This window comes from Sceloporus occidentalis, unplaced genomic scaffold (assembly GCF_023333645.1).
Source record: "Sceloporus occidentalis isolate IW3139 unplaced genomic scaffold, rSceOcc1.0.p SCAF_1, whole genome shotgun sequence".
NCBI classification, from domain to species: domain Eukaryota; kingdom Metazoa; phylum Chordata; class Lepidosauria; order Squamata; family Phrynosomatidae; genus Sceloporus; species Sceloporus occidentalis.
In genome coordinates, this window is record NW_028316981.1 from 225,545,331 (window position 1) to 225,567,466 (window position 22,136).

General features: G+C 41.5%; 1 protein-coding gene across 3 annotated transcripts in view; it reads right to left on the minus strand.

Moving 5' to 3' along the window:
* ADAMTSL1 (ADAMTS like 1) overlaps positions 1 to 22,136 on the minus strand; it is a 443,438-nt gene that overhangs the window by 270,224 nt on the left and 151,078 nt on the right. For all 3 annotated transcript variants that reach the window (XM_089489382.1, XM_089489388.1, XM_089489374.1), the window contains exon 2: positions 11,724 to 11,851. In XM_089489382.1, coding sequence (XP_089345508.1) covers positions 11,724 to 11,851 — 128 coding nt within the window. The remainder of the gene's footprint in view (positions 1 to 11,723; positions 11,852 to 22,136) is intronic.

A 22,136-nucleotide genomic window follows, 5' to 3' on the forward strand; every position in this document is an offset into this window, starting at 1 on the left:
ATTTAGCTTCACAGTTAACCTATTATCACCTAAAATTGTTTCCAGAATACTTGGTGTTCCCCCTTCCTTGTAGTCTCCCCTTTCTATATTACACATCTTCACAGAAGAGTTTAGTGAATCTCCCTCTCCCCACATAATTCCATCTCCGAAATGGCAAGAAGTGGAAAAGCAATTTGACTTTGATGACAACATTTTCTAGCAGGTTGTGAAAGCAGAAATCCAACAGCTACAGAATCAGGTCAGAGTAATCCCAGAGTGATAACACCATTTTGGTAACTGGAAAATAGATGCACAAAAGCATCTGCCAGGGCTGGTGGTTTGGAAGCAACTGGAGGGCTCAGCTAGTATGTAGTCCGTCTATAGGTTTCTGCCCAACTATGGCTAAATGGCTAGCTGTTAATACTGAGACTAGAGATTTTATAGAGCCAAATAGGGGTCCAACAGCTCATTACCCCATTTGATCTTTGTTGAACTAGTTAGTGGCTGCAGTACACCCTCTTCCAACTGTTTGCAGCAGAAATGCTACTGTGCAGCAAGGATATAATTAGCAATTTCTTCTATGGACAGCCTGCCATAATGGTGCAGAAAGATGCCAGGACTCTGGTTCAAGCTCCATGGCAAATTGTGAACAAATTTATTTTACACCTGATGGATCATTCTTGAATTATCAGATCTAGTAGTTTGCCATTTGGGGACCTTTCAAAATCCCCATTAGAATACTTAACATGGCATTTTCCCTCTTTAGGACCCCACAGCATGTTGGAACTCAGCTAATACAGAAGGACTAATGTGATGTTTGCTACCCTCTTCAGCCACTGCATTTAGGTTTAAGCAAAACTGACTGGGTTGGACAGTCTGATATTCGGTAAACAAGACTGACATTGCATTGTATGGAGATAATTAGTGGTGGTGCTCTGATCTTGTTAAGCCATTCTTTCTTCAGACAGAGGAAATCTCTGATAGCAACATAATCGGATACCTGGCCTGAGCATCCCAATGGGACTCATCAGAAGGTCTGGCAACTGATTGATGCATAAGAAATTAATTGCATTTATTCAGCTGCTTAGCTGCACAAAGATGTTTAGAAGCAGAACGTGCATTCTTGCATAGCTTCAAAGCTGACACAATGGGCCTGCATTCTTCATTTTCTAAATGTTCTGGAAGCGATCACAGACAAAGCGAAAAGGCATAATACACCATGAACATTCCTCACTGAAGGAGAAATATTTAGCTTTGGTTTGTGGGTTGGTCTGTTCTATCATACTCAACTACTGCGCCAGTTCTTAATTTATCAAACTAACAACCCAAAATCAAGCATCATTCCTTATTTTATTTGTTATAGAATTATGCATGGCACACACAACTCTGTAATATGACACATCTCTGTAAAACGACAGACTGCACAAATCCATGAAATGAACCACCAACGTAAAGCACAGATAGTTCATTTTCCTCTTGTTAGAGAAGGACTTAAATGTCATGCATTTAAGTTTATTTCTAAATCCCCAAAGTTTGGGTGGATGTCTTTCCTTTTTCAGTTTGAATTGCTTGCCCAGCACCACAGGAAAAGAAATTGCCATTTAGCACTCCTTTACATTCATAATTGTATGCAGACCAGAAAAAGGAAAAACGAGTTACACATTTACTGCAGTGCTAATTCAAGGTCAGATTTTACTATTTAGAATATATTGTTACTGGCTAAGAGATTCAGCACATAATAATCCTTCCTCAATCTGTGAATGGGCAAAAGTTCACTTTTGGTTTCATAAATCAAGAGAGAACTGGCTCAATATGGCAGCAAAAAAATCTTACTTGGTTAGGCAGTTCTAACTATCGCTATGTCCTTTTCACACAACCAGCTCTGTATTTGGTGAAAATACAAATGTCAAACAGGAAAACCATGATAACAAACTGTGCCTGTGAAACTGTCTGTGTGTGTGTGTGTGTGAAAGAGGGGTCAAAACAAAATTGGTTCCAATATAATTCTCATCCATAGTTAAGACTCCCAACCATTATTAATGTTCCATGCATAAAGAGAACACATTATGTCTGCAATTTTAGGGGCAAAACAGATGGGTAGGAAAAAGCAGCTTGAAGGTGTCTTTTCCAAAGCCGCATTGAAACCTCATCAACCACACCAACCACTCCCAAGGTGACTGGAGTATGCATGTCATGGTGACATGGTGCAGCTTCAGGCCGCACTGCTGGGTACTTTTTTTTACTGTTCCCTTCCACTAACCCTGCACACCATCACAGGAGCAAACCACCAGTGACTGTCATTCCATTGGATGGCTGTCCCCGTGAACCTGCACACATTTGTATGTGCCACACTTCACCAGTACAAGGCACTGAAGTAGATGTGTGCCCATGCAGATGCTGGCAAGGTACAATCATGCCCCCCCCCTTCACCCCATGCCTCCTCTTTGACGGTCTGTTTGTTGTATGTTGTACTCATCTCCATGGGAGGTGTCATGGTTTCTCTTGGGGCATTGCCACTCTCACCTCTTAGGTACAGCAGCTCTGTCCCTTTTAAATGTGCTCCTGCACAATTAGGGTTATGGTTTGGAAAGAGTGTCCCTTTAGAGCCACCCTAGCGTTGATGCATTTATAGATACTGTGAATGTACTTCCCATTTTGGGGGGAGAAGCAGAAAAATCCAGCTCCTTCTTAGTTCGGATTTTCTCTCTGTCACACAGTTTGGGTACGTGTTCCGACCACCTTCGAGGCATGGGATCATCTAAACGCCTTGCCTGGAGGCGGGCTGGAAACCGGCTTATTCTGACTGTCTGTTTCACTCCTTAGTCTTTAACTAATTTCTCTTTTAGAATTATCAGGTGTTACATCAAACATCAGTTCTAAGAGTAAAGCAATGTGTCCAAACAAGGTCTTCTCATTTAAATGCTTCAACAAACCACAGTTTGTTCAGATTATGGCATGCAGATCACATTCAAAATATTTTTTTACATCACAGTTTGGTGCTTGCCTGTAAAAACTGGCTGAGATAAGTCCGCCCCTTACCATATCTTTCTATCTGTTTTACTATTGTTTTAACTATGGTTTGCCTTTGAGTGTTTGATTGATTTGTTTTTTTTACAAAGGATGCAATAAACCATGGGTTATTATGATAGTGACAAGTCTGGATTTGTAAATTTCCCCTTCTTCTTCACCAGCAGAACCCCAATGAGGACCTCGGAACTTTTCAGTGATTAGCAACATTGTATCATCTGAATCTAACCAATGGTTCAATTCAAAGACATAGCCATGTTGGTCTGGAAAATCATTATGCAAAGAGATCTTGTAACACCTTTGAGACTAACTGAAAGATAGAAGTTCATAGCATGAGCTTTTGTTGACTTGAGCCTACTTCCTCAGGTGCATGTTGTTAATCTTAACAATGGTTTGTTTAAAACAAGCCAAAGAATAAGAAGTTAACTTTATAATGGTAGATTAACTTAAATCCATGGTTCAAAAAACATGGTTTATCAGGACATCCAAATTCAACCAAGAGTCACATGTGCAATATGTTTAACACTGTAGTAACAATTGAATGTGCCAGTGGGCTTAAGGCAGAAGGCAGCTGTGCCTTGGATAGATCGAAGGACTGAAAACCAATAGCCATATCAAGAAAATTCAGACATACTTAAACTGTCTGCAAGGAAATGTTCAGTAGTGGCAGTCTAATACAAATTTACCACCATAACCATCTCAGCCATTCACTAGCATTGACTCAGTATGACTCATTGACTGTGGATTGAGGAAGTGGAGTTGGGTGCTGCTTTTTGAAGAAGCACATCCAAGGTCGGATCATCCATATAGGTGAACTAGGCAGCCACCTAGGGCGGCAACATTTAGGGGCGGCTTGGTGGCTTTTCTGAGTATTTTTTTGGCTTTCTGACTAATTCTCAATACTATGACGAGAGATTGGAAACTAAGTTTTATGTCATGTTTAGCTTTAATAAATGAAACAGTGGAAATCAAGGGGTGGAAATAATTATGAGGGGCAACAGGGGTGCCAAAATATTTCTCACCTAGGGTGGCAAAATACCTAGAGCCAGCCCTGGGCACACCTGATCTGCACCTCCCAACCAAATTCAGGAGTGGGACATGGCCCTCTTTTGGAACCCATACACTCCTCCAAACCCTACAAGATAATCTGACCACATCCTTTTTAAAAAAACTTCCTAGTAAAGATTACAATACTTGGTAAAGTGGAAATAAGTAGGAAAACAGGAAAACCACATTATAGTTGTATAGACTCAATCAAGGAAGCCACACCCCTGAGTTTGCAAGACTTTAGCAGGGTTGTTAATAACCTGCCGGTTGCGGGAGGGTGTCTCTCATTCATAGGCTCACCAGAAGTCAATGTCGATTCGATGGTAATTAATAACTACAAAAATGTTTGTGAAAGTACATGTTTATTACTATGCACAATGAAAGTGGTTCCCAATGCTTCTGGGTACAACCTTGCTACGAGATACATACTCCAACCAGACCATTCAGATTTAACATGTAAAAGACAGCCTTTAGATGACCTTGTTTCAGTGAATACTTTATTTTTGTTGAGAGAGGTTGATAGCGGCAATGGTTAGGGTGGCAATGGTTAAAACCTTTTGAGGAAGTGTTGGGATTTCCTTCAAAAATGATGGAAAGGGACAAAATTCACTCAAAATGGGCAAGTAGCAAAAGTCCAGGAATCCCATATTTCCTTCATTGTAAGAGCAGAGCTGTTGCTACCAAAATCTGATTTCTTTTCTTCAGTATTTCTTTACCAGTCTTTCTTTAAAACCAAAAGATAAGGTGTATGGGATATTCCAAGCTGGTTGACAACGCTCCAAGAAGCTTCCCAGAAGCAAGAATGGTATCATTTCCTGACTGATCCCTAGAGGTACACATTTCGGACACCAGAGTACAAGAACGCTCTAACGTTGTAGCTCTGGGTGTGCTTAGTTAATGACATCATAAGTGCTCCCTGACTTCCCAAAATGCTGTCAGCAAGCCATGAATGTAATAGCACTGTCCTCTCCCCTCCATGAGACTTAATTAGTAACAAAACACATTACATTCAGGCATAATGTTCCAATCTATATTAATATCATGTTAAAGCACAAACAATCCATTGAAATAAAATTAAACCTAACAGAACAAATAAATTGCAGAAATTAAAATACTGGCAATGCATCTGTTTAACACCGGAGAGAATCTCTGAATATTACTTACAAGTAATATTAAAATAAAGCATTAGATCAGGAGGAGTAACAGAAAGAAGCTGAACACTTTCAGGAGTCTCTCTGTCCTAGTTGATACCAATAGATTACTCTGTCCCTAGACATCTTAGTAGTACAATGATTTAAGGAATCCAAACTAATTTAATAATCCACCAACATTGCTTCAGTCCTGCTCATTTCATCACCATCATGTTGATTGTTGATTTGCTTATTCAGGTTTGTGTTGATATAAACGGAGAATTTATTCCCTCTTTGATTATAATAATTGGTTCACTGTGGGAAAGCTTGTTTACAGAAGTAAGAATTAGGCTAATAGTCCAAGAAAGCAGCTAGCCATAAGCTTTTTCTTCAGGGAGCATAAAGAAGTACAGTCGTTGCCCTCCCCCCCCCCCCCAACTTGTGGATCTAGGATCCGCACCTTCAAATATCTGTGGAGGAGTGACATCCGCTATTGCCAATGGCACACATGCACAGGGTGCTTCCCATTCAAGCTTATGAGGCTTGAATATGCACGAACCTCTGTTTACATGGGTGTGTGTGTGTGTGTCTGGAACGGATCCCTGTGAAAATGGAGGGCCAACTGTATATAGGTGCTTCACTGATTTCAGTGACTAATCTGTCTTCTTCTCATGAATGCTGTATCAATAGGAGATTTAGCTGACTGAGTACAGAATATGATTCTGACTTGATGCTTCCTCACATCATAACACATTATAGTATTGGATCTAGAAAAGCACATTTGGGCAACATTTTTTCCCAACAGATGTTTATTACATTCTCATCAGCAAAAGACAGAAGACCTTCAGTACAAACGGGTTCTCTCCAGATCAATACTTGCTGTTATCGATACTTGCTATCTCCTTCTCCCTCATTCACAGAAACTGAAATTATGTGAGCCTTGGTTCAATGCATGCACATTTTCTTTGCGATAACACACTTAATTTGCAGGCCTCATTTTGGACCCCATATCTTACTTAACTTGACATGCTTTAGAGCAGGAAGTATGTAGAGAGGTAACTTGGGCAAACCAAGTTAAAAATTCAGAGGCTTGTTAATGGCCATTCAAAAACACGCTCATAAAATCTCCTTTATCTTGGATTTGATTTGACTTTAAGAACTCTTGGTTTTTGTACATGCTCATCCCTGCTGGACTCCCACATCCCACCCCAGAAGCTTCCTCTCACCCAGGAACAGTTTCCTTTCCCTTAACTCAGTAGTACAGTTAGTCTGCCATGGTTTGATTTTTTTAAAAAAATGTCCCAAAAGCAAACCTTGATTTCGCCATTTTACATAAGGGGCACCATTTTACTACATCACTGTAAATAATGAGACTTGAGCCTCCACAGATTTCGGTATCCACAGGGAGTCCTGGAACCCCAGCGGATATTGAGAGCCTACTGTAGTGGGGAGAATAGTGACAGCATATGCATGGAAAAGCAGAGAAGGCAATTTCTCTCCTTTCTTTGCCCATCTCCATCATCCAATCATGCTTGCTAACAGTGCATTAGGGAGAATAATACTATGGGGGATGTAGTCTGTCACCTATTTCCAGTGGAAAGGTCTAAAGATTTTAGTTCATGCTTTGATCTTTGGTGCATGTGTGTGTGTGTGTTTTGGTGTTTGTTGTTGATGTACTTTGCTTCTTCCATAGCATTGCCCTTTCTTTCATGTAGGCCACTCTTTAGTGACTCTAACACAAAGCAAGGACATATAAGCATGAATGTTTAAACAGAATGAATATTTAAAAATCCAGACAGGGGTAATTATTAGATAAGCACACCATCCCCTAATTTGCTGGCAGGGGGAAAGAGGACATAAGAAATGCAGTAGGATCCTCTGTAATGACCAATCATGGATTGTGAGGGAATAATAATAATAATAATAATAATAATAATAATTATTATTATTATTATTATTATTTGTATACCGCCCTATGGGAAACCAATCCGGGCTGTTTACAACAGTAAAATATTACAATTTACAACAATTAAAAACACTTTATCCCTCCCCCCCTTAAGATAGTATTAAACAGTATAACATATTAAAAAAACAATATCAAAGCATAAAAACAACAATTAAAAACTAAAACCCCTGATATCCCTCTGTTGATCCTCAACCATCACTAAGATGGGGCCACGGGAGGAATGAGGGAATCAGGGAACCTGGGCCGGGATGGTTAATCTGGAAAGGCCTGCTGGAAGAGATCCGTCTTGACTGCTTTTTTAAAGCTGTCTAATGATGTTATCTGACGGATCTCATCTGGCAGGTCGTTCCAGAGTTTGGGGGCGACAGCAGAGAACGCCCTCTGGGAGGTCGCTGCAAGCCTAGATTTTAGAGGCTGCAGTAAGTTCTTCCCAGAGGACCGGAGAGCGCGGGGAGGATTGTACGGAAGGAGGCGGTCCCTGAGATAGCTTGGACCCAAGCCATTTAGGGCTTTAAAGGTGATAACCAACACCTTGTACTGGGCCCGGCAGCTGATAGGCAGCCAGTGGAGGGACCTCAAAACCGGAGTAATGTGGTCCCTCCTAGATGTTCCTGAGACAAGCCTGGCTGCCATGTTTTGAACCAGCTGTAATTTCCGAGTCAAGCACAGGGGTAGCCCCATGTAGAGTGCATTACAGAAGTCAAGGCGTGAGGTTACCAGCGCGTGCACAACCGTCTCGAGATCCCTTACTTCCAGAAAAGGGCGCAGCTGGCGTATCAGCCGAAGCTGATAACAGGCACTCCTGACCGTCGCATTTACCTGATTTGTCATCAGGAGCGACGAGTCAAGGAGCACCCCCAGACTGCGAACACAGTCACTGGAGGAGAGTGTGACCCCATCCAGGGCTGGAGGTTGCAACCCAATTCTTGGTTTCGGGGCCGCTACCATGAGCACCTCCGTCTTGTCTGGATTCAGTTTCAATCTGTTTTTCCTCATCCAGCCCATTACTGCCTGAAGACATTCATTGAGAGAAGAGATGCCATCAGAATTCGAGGCCAACGAACGAGATACGGAGAAATAGATTTGGGTGTCATCAGCGTACTGATAACACCCAGCACCATGACTCCGTATTATCTCACCCAGTGGCTTCATATAGATGTTAAATAACATCGGGGACAAAATAGCCCCCTCAGGAACCCCACAAGTGAGGTACCTCTTACTGGAGCTACAGTCCCCGAGTAGCACCCTCTGAGACCTGCCCGAGAGGAAGGACCGGAACCACTGCAAAGCAGTGCCCCCGATACCTAACCCCCTCAGGCGGTCTAAGAGGATGCCGTGATCTATAGTATCGAAAGCCGCTGAGAGGTCTAAGAGCACCAACAGGGTCACACTCCCCCTGTCAATGCTCAGACGCAGATCGTCGGTCAAGGCAACCATGGCAGTCTCAACCCCAAAGCCTGTCCTAAAGCCGGTTTGAAATGGGTCTAGATAATTGGTTTCATTCAAGACAGCTTGGAGCTGAAGGGCAACCGCCCTCTCGATCACCTTGCTCAAAAATGGCAGCAATGACACCGGCCTATAATTCCTCATATCCAGGGGGTCTAGGGAAGGTTTTTTCAGGAGTGGCCTAACCGCCGCTTCCTTTAAACAAGATGGAATATGTCCTTCCCTGAAGGATGCACCGATGATATCCGTAAGGACTCTCATCAATGCATCCCCCCCGGACGGCCAGCCATGATGGGCAAGGGTCGAGAGGGCAAGTTGTCTTCCTCACCTTACCAAGCAGCTTGTCCACGTCATCAGTACTCACAGATTGGAACTGATCCAGTATGACTACATCGGTGGAGTCACTGGACGCCTCACCTGTCGACTCTGTTTCAACGGTGGCATCTAGGTCGGCTCTTATCTGAGAGATTTTGTCTGCAAAGAAGTTGTTAAACGCATCACAGCAGGTCGTCGTCGGGTTAAGTAAGGGATTTGGCGCAGGGGGCACCTGCGTCATTTCCCTCACCACCTTAAACAGCTCTGCTGGACGGGACTCTGCAGACGCAATACGTGCAGAGGAGAAGGCTCTCTTCGCTGCACGTATTGCCTCCCGACAGGAATGAAGAAAGTTCCTATGGCGAGTTCTGTCGGATAAGAGTCGAGTCTTCCGCCACCTGCGCTCTAGCCATCGTCCAAACCGCTTCATCTTCCTCAGCTCTGGCGTGAACCAGGGCCTCCGATTTGGGGCGAGATGGCAAGGGCACTTGGGAGCGATCGTGTCGATAGCCCTGTTAAGATCGGTGTTCCAGGTATTGACCAGAGCATCAACAGGATCACCAGCATTCCCAACCAGTAAACCCTCCAATGGGCTCCATCAGCCTTCGAGGGCGGACCATTCTAATGGGTCCGCCACCCAGTCTTCTTCAAGTCTACTATTTTACTCAGTGTCTGGGATATCTACTTGCAGGTAAACTACATGCTAGGAAGACACCTAAGCACATGGCTTCAAGTGGAAGGGTAGACTGTCCATGAAAATGTTTATTGCTGGTTAAAGTGGAACAGTTGCTCCTTTGCTTTTTGGCATTTGCCCATTAGACTTGTGCTGATCTTTAGGAATGAAAATAGGAAACAGCAAGGCAGTATAGGTACAGAAACAGTGGAAGAAAAATAGAATAGGTATATATTCCTTGAGCCTAAGATCTGCAGCCTGAAGGGAAGCTGTTGCTCTGTTTACCTCCTTGTCCAAAGCACTGTACTGCCAGGAGTTTCTGGCAAGTACAGATTCTGGGAGCTGGGATTCCAAACTCTGAGGCATTGACACTGGGCCTTTCAGATTGTGGTCTATTTCTGTTAAGACTCTTTGTTCCTGCAATTCCATCTTGAAGGAAACTCATCTATTCAACTTCTATTTGATATTCAGAAGCCTTATGGAAATCTTCCTGCTTAAGGACTTTTGAATTTTAGAGGGGCAGGAAAACTGGTTTTGATTTAGTACTGCTTGCTTGGGCTGTTGATTTAAGGTTTATGCATGTAGGAAAATGTTTAGATGGGCTTTGAAGTTATTTTTAAATGGTTTGGATTATATGAATGATATTTGTCATAAGTGGCTTTGAAAGTCCAACGGGATCTGTTTAAGTGGGTTATGAATTTTAAAATAAGTAAAATGCATGACAGCAAGAGAGGTAGGTGCAAATATAACTTAGTCTGCTACTGATAACACACACATGGTAGGTTTGATGGCCAAACTAGGCATGATGTTAAATGTATGAAGCTCAGTTTTAAAATTGTTGTTGTATTTTCCAGAAAACAAAACAAAACAAAACAAAACAAAACAAAAAGCTAGTGTGCGCAGGGTCTGTGTGTATTTTCCTTAAGATCATAAGACAGATGGAGTGGTTTAATTCTTTACTCCCACATTGTGGCCCTGATGAAAAATAATAATAAAAATCCCTCTAAGATACCATAAACCCAAAATGGAAATTTTCTATTCAGCACCACCAATAAAAAAAAGCACCACCAAAAGATTATGCAAAAGGGGGAAGATTACAGCGAGGAAGGAATTAACTCTCCTTATAGCAGCTAATAGTTTATTCTAAAAGAAACTTCAAGTGATGTGATTAGCAACTGGTCTATTTGTTCCTGTATCTCCACTTTAACCTAAAGAAAATCTGTAAAAGTAGAAGTTCAGTATGTTATTGTAGATGTAGTGGTGCTGTGTGTGTGTGTGTGTGTGTGCGCGCACACACACACAAAGCACACAGCACACCCTGGGGGTCCACATCTTCATTTAACAAAATTCCAAAAGATTTCTCTCCAATGGACAAGATTATGATTTTTATTTTATTTTCTTTTATTTGCATTTGTTTGATTTTTCACATTTCAGGATGTGTTTGTGAAAATGTGATTCCTCACTTCCCACTTAACACACTATTGCTTTGGCTGATAAAGAAATGGTTGGTCTATTTGCTCTGGGGCAAAAAAAATCTCATGGTAGTTGACAAGTTTTTGGATTGGGGTTCTTGACCCAAATAAAGCATCCTTGCTTCTCAAGGATGTGAAAATTTGAGGATATTTTGGGGATCATTACCACGCATTTGTGTGTATATGTGTGTGTCTTCATGCATTTTTGTGTGTATGCACATCTCTGCTTGCACTTGTATGGTTAGGTAGACAGATAGAGAATCTGACAGACACAAATGTGGTCTGATTTTATAACTCATACACAATAAAATGATTTAGGGTGCAAATCCTGGAGCTTTATCTTTACATGGGAGTGAAAGGATTACTACTCTGAGACAGAGCCTATGAGTGGTTTTATTTTTCATTAGCTGCAAGTATGCTGTTTAGACTGTGGTAAGAATGACTTAGGAATCATTTGCTGCATGGTACATTTTACTACAAGCACATCTGAGAACTGTGTCAGGCCATCAGGCCTGTTGGACGGTTGCCTGCAGAAAACAGGATCTTTCCTCTCCTAAGATCAAAATGTAAACATAGTTCAGGACACCCACTGCCTCTTTATATTATGATATGGGGCTGGCAGGGCTGCATTCTTGCATTGCAGACTGAACAGGCATTTAACTACTTACCTGCTGCTAAGGCAGCGTCTCAGGGAGTAAGAAGCACCTCCTCCACAGGAACGGGAACATTCACTCCATGAACCCCAGGCATCCCAGAGGGTATCACGGTCTTCCTCAGATCGAGCAGTTCGAGAACTCTAGGAGACAAAGGAAAAAGTAAAGAAGGCATTGGAAAATATTCCAAATTCGGACATCTTGTTCTATTTCTACTCATGTTTTCCCAGACAATCTCCATCCCCAACTAGAACATGACAAATTCTTGGAACAAGTAACACTGGGAGAGCCAGTACGATTGATACAGACTTTTGTATTCTGAATCCCTACATTCGATCGGTATCCTATAACCCATGTCTGCATATTTTAAAATGTTGAAAATATTTTTCAATAAGCCTTGTGGGGCAGGTTGATAGGTACAGGTGGAAGCATTGGAGGGGAGAACAGGCAGAGGTCTGTCAGCACAAATAAGAGAGGCGCTTTGATTGCTAAATGTAAAGGACAGGTTCTTCCCAGTGCTCTAAAATACAGGATGACTCATTGTTGCTGTGTGCCTGCAAGTCATTTCCGACTTATGGAGTCCCTAAGGGGAACGTATCATGACATTTTCTTGGCAAGATTTATTCAGAGGAGGTTTGTCATTGTCTTAACTGAGGCTTAGAGCATGTGACTAGCCAAAGGTCACCCAGTGGGTCTCATGGCCAAACTGGGAATCAAATCCTGGTCTCCAGAGTCGTAGTCCAACATTCAAACCACTACACCATGCTGGCTCTCAGGATGCCTCTACCGTTAGGCAAAATAAGGCAACTGCCTCAGGCAGTTGATGCTGGGAGATGGCAACAGGAGGGGTATTAGTTGAGAAAGGAGTGTGGTAAGTGTCCTGGCCTGTGCCTACTGTGCTCAGGATGTAGAGAAGGAATTTATCTCACTGTCAGTTTTCAAGGAAAGTCAACTGCCAGCACAGTCATATTTGATACAAGAAACGGACAGCACACCATCTTGTCCTTTGCCATAGGCAGCAAAATGTCCTAAGAAAGACCTGCTAAAATGTTATTTTCTGTATACGTCAAAAATAAATTCAGAACCATCGAAGACATTAAAAAGTATAATATTCCTTATTAACATCTGTATATAAAGAAAAATTATTGAAAACTATTTGGGGGTGGGTGGGAGGGAAGAATCATTGATATAACCTTTTCAGACATACCTCCACATCCATGAGAACTAGAAACGTTCTTCATTTTTAATGAATGAAACCAGACAAATTCATATTGTGTGCCAAATACCAGTTTGAACAGGACTAGGATCAAGACATGAAGCAGGAGAATGACTGATAAGAGTTATGTGAAGTCAATAATCTATCCATAGCAAATACTTTCTTCATCACACAGCCAGAGAGGTTATTGGTCCAAAACACACTCCAGAAATAATCCAGTTTGGGACCGCTTTAACTGCCCTGGCTCAATGTGAGGGAATTCTGAGCAGTGTAGTTTTGTGAGACATTTAGCCTTCTCTGTCAGAGAGCTCTGGTGCCACAATAAACTCCAATTCTCAGGATTCCCTAGCACTGCAACAGGGCAGTTAAAGTGGTCTCAAACTGGATTATTTCTGCAGTGGAGTTTGGACCGTTGTATACATAGATATCAGCAGATGGACAATAGAAAAATCAGATGGATTACATAATCAGAAACTAAGGTCAGGGAAGCTCTACACTCACAGCAAAAATTAGACCAGGTGCAGACTGCAGCATAGACCACAAACCTGTCAAATAAAAATTACATTAAAGCTGAAGAAGAACATAACATCAATCATCATGTTAAAATACAATCAGAAGAACATCCCAGCAGAATTCAAAGAAAAACTGAAAAAGCTTGAACTCTCCCTGGAACTCAAAATTGAGGCTATCATACTTGGGCCACATCATGGGAAGAGATGATTTACTAGGGAGATTAGTGCATCAGCTTTCACTCCAAATCCAATGCTAGGTGCAGGATGTAAACTCACCAGGACAGATTGTATCACACAGCTCCATCCCCAGGCAGTACTCATCCCATACCTGACCCAGGCTTCTCCTGGATCTTTTGAAGAATGGGATTTTCCTATTCTTTAAAAGGTCTGGGAGAAGCCTGGGTCGGGTATGGGGATGAGTACTGCCCAGGGATGGGGCTATGCAATAGAATTCATTCCTGTACATTTACATCCTGCACCTAGTGTAGAAATAAAAAGTGGTGCACCAATCTCCTTAAAAAGATAATAATGCTAGTAAAGATGGAGGGCAGTAGAAATAGAAGAAGACTCAATCCAGTGTGCAAGATCTAAGCAGAGCAGTTAAAGGGGGGGTGGGGGGGCTTGGAGGCGTCTCATTTACAGGGTCACCATGAGTCAAGGCTGACTCAAAGGCAGTTAACAACAACAACAGGCATACCATAGTTTGCACAGAAAGTGGGTCTTAGATTAAAAACAGCTCTGTTCAACGTTTTCTATGTGGTACCAGTAGGAACTGCACAGAGCGGAATTTGAATTCACATGGCAAACCTAGATACAGATGAAGGCAAAATTTGTATTACACTTAAGTAGCAAGTAGATGTCTAACTGTGTCTCTGTCTGTGTAAGCTGTATTTACTGATCAGTAGGTCCATCTAACTCTGTAAAACAGAATGCCATACTGACTGGAGAAGAGTGCAGCTGTAGTCCAGCACATCTGGAAGCGAAAAGGATTGGGAAGGCCACTATAAAAGTTCCTAGTCTAGTGCTTCTTGCAATGTGTTGGAGAGTAGACTCCCTTGGGAATCCTTAAAGGTACTCAGGAGGCTCCTTAGAGAGAGCAACCTTTCCATAGCTCCATGAACCTGGGTTTCAGATTATTTAAAGACGTAATAAGACGTTTGGTAAATCTTGTAAGGGAAGAGAAATTTGTCAGATCTACATTTTCTGTACAGAAATATCAATTTTTTCATGCCCAAGGCTCACAAAGGATGGGACAACATTTTTTGCCCTCAAAACGCACAAATTTTCTTTAGTGATATCTAAGGAGTCATACAGTTGGTCTTCTATATGCCTGGATTCTTTACCCATCATTTCAACCATCCACACCTTGAAAATATTAATAATATATATAAATTCCAAAACCTTCATTTTGCCATTTGATATAAGGGACACCATTTTATAACACCATTGTATTCAATGGGAGTTAAACATCCACAGATTTTGGTATCTGGGGTAGTCTTGGAACCCAATCTCAGCAGATGCCAATGACACACTTTACATGTGATGTATGCAGTTTGTTCTTTAAAATACATCCACACAAATGTACACACCACATATGTATGTTACTATGAAGGAGATTTGCAATGGCCTTTGGCTAAATCCAGTAAAATGTTTTGGAAGCATAAAGAAGTAAAGCCCCTACTATTGGAGACAAAACAGAAGCAAAGCTACGAAGAAACAAAAACATCAAGGATGCACACAACACTGACAAGGGGGACGCTTAAGGGAACAGCAAAACTGATTCTAAAGAAATGTGATACCACACAGAACCATCAGTAGTTAAGAGACTTCTCTGTGAAACTCTTGACAATTTCTACTACAATGTGGTAAAATGTTAAGGCAGAGACCATTTTGTTATCTTGAAAGGGCTGTGTAAAGACCTTTGTCGTAGTATCTGTAGCTTTGTAAAAAACGTCAGTGTTGAATGCAGTTATTCACAGAGCCAGGGATAGGAATGGGGAGATGGAGAAGAAGAAAAAACTGACTGCAGTTCAAGACTGTGAACAGCTTAGTATATATCTTTTCAGCAAAGCCTTTGAACTTATCACAGACTCAGATCCAACCCTCAACATCTACCAACAGCTGGGCATTGTGCCTGGATCCCGGTCTCTTTAAAGTTCTTTTATCAAGTAGGACCTACCCATGTGGCTGCTGAGAGTCTTTAGCATTACAGTTGACAGTTGTTTATACTGTGAATGAAAGAACCAAACGTTTATTTATTAGCAATGCTAAAGGAATTTGCTAATAAATGCTGTAATGTTCTGATTTAACTTTTTCTTTAATCCCATAATGTGCTGTAGTACTGCTGTTACCTATGCTGCCCAGTGGTGCTGCTACTGAGGTGAGTGGTTAACAAAGGGAATTAAGGCTTTGGTCTAGCAGAATGTTATTTGTCCAAGAACATCAGGCTGAGGTTTCCCAACATGTCTTGCCACACAATGGCTTCCTTTGGGTTTCTTCCAACATCGCAGCTTAATGCACTCTTACCCCGGGATACGAACGCGCCGCGATACGAAATTTCCGGGTTACGAAAAAAATTCTTTTAATTAATTATTTCCGGGTTACGAAGGTTTACCCGGGTTGCGAAAAAAAGCCGGCGCTTTTTAAAATGGAGCCGCGGCGGAGCCGCGGCTTTTCCCCATTAGCGCCTATGGGAATTCGGCTAACGAAAAACTTCCGGGTTACGAAAATGGCGCCGGAACGAATTAATTTCGTAACCCGGGGGACGAGTGTGTTTGGAAGTCTCAAACCCTTTGAAAAAGGTCCTTCCCACCCACTACCTTGCCTCCTGGCAGAGTAGCAAGCTGGAAAGAAGTCCTTCAGTTTACAACAACTACTTAGGCTCACAGCTGGAGTTTGTTTACCTATATAAGTTCTGGTCTTGATTTTGTACACATATATTGTTATATACTCTATTTAATTTGTGTTCGTGTTTTTGACACCATATGTTTTGATATATTTCCACATGTATTTAGATAGATTTTTGTATGTTCTTGCCATATATGTATTTTACCTTTGGCTACACTGCATCTGATTTTTTTTTTATACTGGATAATTCTACTTAACTCTGAATATGCTTCCATTTCTCTTTTGTGCACAACTGTTATAAATATCATATATATTGATTATTTATCTTGTTTATGTGATGGTCTCATGTGTTCTTTGCACAGTGAAACCAGTCATTCACGTAGTAGGCATGTTCACAAGTGAGTGGATTCAGCTCGTAGACCTATTTCCTTGAAGCATCAGTGTGAAGACAGTTAAATGCTGCATTGTGGGGTGGGACAGTCTTAAGGGCTGCATGTTGACACCAACCGATTTTTGCAGACCCTGGAGCCCTTAAACCCTTGTCCCTCCCCTTTTGTTCCATTGTTAAAACATAAACATTATGCTCTACAAAGTACAATAATCTTTGAACCTTCATCCATGCATACAGGACATTTTACACTACTGGGGTCACAGTTTGTTGCAGAATTCACACATAACTAGACTAAGAGTTTGTCAACACCAGTGAAAAATGCCACATCTACTATGAAGCCAGTGCTGGCAGTCTTCACAATGTGCAGCTAATTTTGGGAAGAATCCATGATTTTCACCCCCTAATCTGACTATGCTCCAAAGTAAGCAAACTGGAGGAAACCTCAATATGCCTTAGGTTCTTTTGTCCATGTGGACAGCTGGATAGAGTCAAATTCTGCCAATCCAGCTGTCCATGCGCTAAGAGCTACATCATCCCCATTATGACCCCCTCCTTGTTAATCACTCCATTCTGACCTCAGCAGAAGTGATGGTGTGCCAGGCAGACTCTCACAGAGAACCTGTGCCTGTAAGGATGTGGCAGTGGCCCCAAGTGGGGCAGACTAGTGGAGCTGATTCAGTGTCAACAATATGGCATTGCACCAGATTTGGCCCGGTATATGTGGTCGCGATTGTGGTCACTCCAGGGCCAGCCCAGGACATAATGCTTCAGACTGGCCCTGGATTAAGCAGCCAGTGTAGATGCACCCTAAATAGGCACTTCATGACACTGTCCCCTGAAGACTAGTAAACGGCATACAAGAGTTTCAGAGACTTGCCATGTACTCTAGAAAATAAAGAATAGACATAAACAGTCAAGTCACACAAATTGTGTTGGTTATAGCTTCTCACTCTCAAAAAAAAAAGAAAAAGAAAGAAAAATAAAGAGATTAAACCAGCTACTCAGAACTAATGTTCCCACTCACATGAAACTGAATTTTGTAGTTCAGGATATTTAGGTATGGTAGAACAGATTATGCATCCATGAAGACTTCTGTAGACAAGCATCACCTTTATACTTTGTAATACACTGAAATTCTTACTGGGGTCAGAAAATCTCCCAGATTAAAATGCTTGATGCAACTTTTCAAAAATCTACCTGCAAGTGGGTTAAACCAAGGTTCAGGACTCCTGTGTACCTTGTTTTAGCTTTTTAAAAAGTGAAGTGTAAGGATATTACACTTCCCTCCTTCCCTCCTTTATCTTTCTATTTCCTCAGACTTTCCTTCCCTAATTTCCCTTAATCGCCTATAAACCTATACCCAGTACAGACCGGTGTTTTGCACCGGCCTGAGGATGAAATTAAGGTTGGATAGGGCTGGGCGTCCACACACACCCAGCCCTACTATCGCCACCCTGGTGCCATCATGGCACGCACTAATACAGACAACACACACCATGATGACATTGCTCGTGTGTGGTGCACAAATGGCGCCACACATGGGGACCCTCGTGGCACTCCTGTAGAGCTGGCAAAAGCATTTCCTTTTTGGGGCTTCTTTTCCCGGCAGGTTGGGGGCATGGCATTTGGTTGCTGTATCCCCAACCCTGCGCATCCAGGGGTGGCACAGAGCCGCTCATTTTGGGCTGTCTGTACAGCCCCTTAGTTGTTTCTCTTCTTCTAATTTACTCACTTACTTACACTTAGCCTCTGCAACTTTCTCTAACTTCTAATTAACACCTCTATTATATCAATGACTTCTGCATTGTTAAAATGATAACACTTTCCTGGCTTGAATCTGTAATACTAGAAACAACCGTATTCTAGCTTTGGAAGGCCTTCCTGAAAAAGGCTTGGCTGGTGGTTACTTTCATCTCATTTCGCTGCCACTTTTAAAACATTTTATATATTCTTTACTTTCCCTAAAATGGTTAGGGAGTTAGCTATACTTCAAATTTGTATTGCTGGGTTTGCTGCTGTTGTATTTAACTGCTGAAGATGTGTGTTTGTTTTCACATGTTTGTGTTCTGATGCAGTTCCAAGCCAATCAGGGAACACTGTAGTGCCAAAGATACAAAGTATGCATTGAGTAACAAGCAAGCAAACAAAAACAACTCATTGGCCCTGAAGAAATTATTGGAAATATATGAGACCCTCATTATAATGAAACACTGATGTGCATGTTTAAGTTTTTCCTTTGTTGTGCTCTCTTTGCTGATACTGTAACATCATTTCATTTGAATTCATTTGTTGATCTGTTATTCTCTGCACTGTTATTGTATTTCATTTAAAGAGTACTTTTAGCCACCAAAGATATTTCTTCTGGGTAGTTCTTCATCAACCATCTCCAGAGTTGCTCCACTGACTCACAGCAGTGTGTGTGTGTGTGCACTTCATTGGTTTCTCTATTGCTTTTTTGTATTAGTATTAGTAGTATAGTGTGGAGGAACAAGAGGAATTATGAACCTGAAGATCCATGGTTTCCTCATTATTTCCCTAGCACATACTATTCTAACTCCCATGCCAACATAACATGGGTAGGTCAGCAACAACCCTATAGTTTTCTATCACCCTACCTGGGAAGCTTCTGCCTGCATATCTCAATCTACATCCACACAGAGAAAGGTCAGAAGTACTCAGAATTCAACCACTCTTCCCATGAGAGCAAAGGATTACTCCCTTAATGGGTTTATTGATTTATTTCAATCTGCATTGTCATTCTGTCAATTTTTTTTAACTTATAGCAGTTTGCCACGTATGCCAATAACACTAAAGCTTTCTTATATTAAAATAAATACCCTACACTGCACCTCCTTCTAAACCAAAGGTTCTCTCCATTGAACTCTTATGGAGTGACAGCAGATCAAAAGCTACAAAATGTCCTCTGCATCCTGACAATTACACAGGCAGGATTGATTGGTTGCCATATGGAATCTTGGCAGCCCTAGTCACTGGATATTCCAAATCAAAAAAGAATGAAAATCTAACTAGGTATATATATTTTCCACAGGCTCGCCCTAATAAATTTCCCCAAGAAAAAATCCTGATTAACCAAGATCTTCTAACTATTGAATGAGGAAGCCATTAGAGCAAATGTCTTTTATTGTACCTCATCAATAAACCTTTGCTGAACAAAGCAGATGCATATGTGTGAAAAATGTATTTATTTTTAATGCATCGATGCATGTATTATATATGCATTCAGTAAATTTATATCCCTTTTTTCTTCCACCATGAAACCCAGCTGATCTCCCATCTAAGCAGTCTTACGTTTGGATAACTTTGGGCCTGAACAGACAGCTGTACAATAAAGCTGCTTCAGGCCCCTTTGGAAGCATGCTGTTTAAATGATGCATGCATCCTAAAAGGCCAGAAGCCATGGCAAAGCCATGCTCCAATCCTAAGGACTGGAGCACAGCTTTGGCGCAGCATCTGGCCTCTTAAGATGTGTGAGTCATTTAAACAGCATACCTCCAGTGAGACCCAAAGCAGCTTTATTTTGGCCTGTCTGTTCGGGCCCTTAGTTAGGTAGCAGTATTAAGGCTATGTCCAAGGAAGGAGGTAAGAACATGTAAATCTTAGCCTAGAAAGATCCAGCCAAATGTAAGCAAAGCTTGACAGCCACTGTTTTCAGTGGTGTGTTTGAGTGCATGCTAATAGTGGCAACTCTAGCTATAGGGAGTCATTCCTAATGCATTCAGTTGAACGTTGTTGTTGTTATTCTATATGTTCACGTCAACTCTAACTCATGGCTATCCTACTCTTGGATTTTCTTGGGATACTCTTGGCCCAGGGTCACCACTACACTACAAATTACTGGCTCTTTTTCAGAAATAAATTCTACCTCTGAATAAATAACAAGAAGATTGGGCTATACATACCTCATTGATATTTAACAGTGGTTCACACCACATGAAATAGAAATGATGCATTGATGTTACTAAGAACAACAGGCATTGAAGAAGAAACGTGGCCTGTGAAGTTACAGCCCAGATTTTGATTGTTCTCATCCATCATTTCCTTTCCATCATTTCATGGACAAAATGAATCTTAGAAAATGAGGCACCCTGGAGACAATCAGTGTGACTGCTAGAAAAAAAAAGCAAGCACAAGTTGTTTTATTTCCTGCAGCCACGCCAAAGGCATTTCTGTGCTTTTAAAGGAAGGATTGAGTGGCGAGGGTCAGGTGCAGGGCTGACGTGTGGGATTCACAAAACTGGTGTCCACTGACCTGTTGCTCCTTGACATTTTCCAAGTGACATATTGGGAGCATTCCTGCAGCTGCTACTAATCACCCTTAGAGGCATAGGAGGTCTTTAAAAAACAAAACAAAACACACCAGTGTCTCTATTTTCAAACCACTGTAAAAGAAGTAAGATCACAGAGCTAAATTAATTTGTTTTCAAAGATCAACAACCAGCTTGTTCTCAGAACATCTTGACACGAATTAGAAGTATCTAGTTCCCAACCACTAGTTGTTCCTAAGTATTTTCATATTCTAACAATTATGGCATATCCACTACAACACAAATTTAACAAGGAGTAATTTTCTTCCTTTGCAGTGTAATGGTGACTTTAAGGGAACTTTCATTGTTACAGGAATATGGTCTCACTAAATTCTGGCTTATGCTTCTGCCTCATGCTATCTTCTGAATCATGAGATGACGAGAAGAAAGTGTTTGTATCACAGAGTTGTAGCATTCTGATGTTTTTACAGTAATGAAAGGGAATAAGTTCAGTCACTTTTGAGAAACAGCAAAGTAAAAAGTTGTTTTTAAAAACAGCCGGTAAGTATGCAGGGGGAGAGGAAAATATAAGTGTAATTAATTAGTTTTTAAAGTATGCCCTATACCTTGTAGTTTCAGTTGTAACATATGGACAGATAGCATGCTAAGCATTCTTTTTACTGTGTACAAGCCAGGTTTCTATTTCCTATGTACTGTGTACAATCCTAGCATACTGTGTACTTGCAGCATGCTGGTGCATATTGTCCTACTGCTTTCAACAGGAGTGGCTAAACAGATCAGGGAACACTGGTTGTGGTTTGCTTGTCATGACTTACCAACAGAGCAGGAGCTGGCTCTCTGACAACAAGCCACATAAATAACCATGGTTTAGTTTTCTGACTTGTCAGAGACTAGACAAGCCAAAGAACGGGATCCTCCTGGATTGAAATGACGAACAAACCACAGACAAAAAGTTTAGCTGCTACTTCTGCAAATGGAAGCAATTAGCCACCATGGACTAGTAAATTAGCCTGTCCTTGCCAAGCTTCAATTCCCACTTGCTATGACATCCAAATGTGTAACACGTTCCCTCACACATTCCTCTGTTAAGTCTGGGCATTAAATGAGAACTACATCAGTCCACCAAGAATAAGATTGTCAGTGTCTCATCGAATTGAGATGAACAGGTTCTGTGTC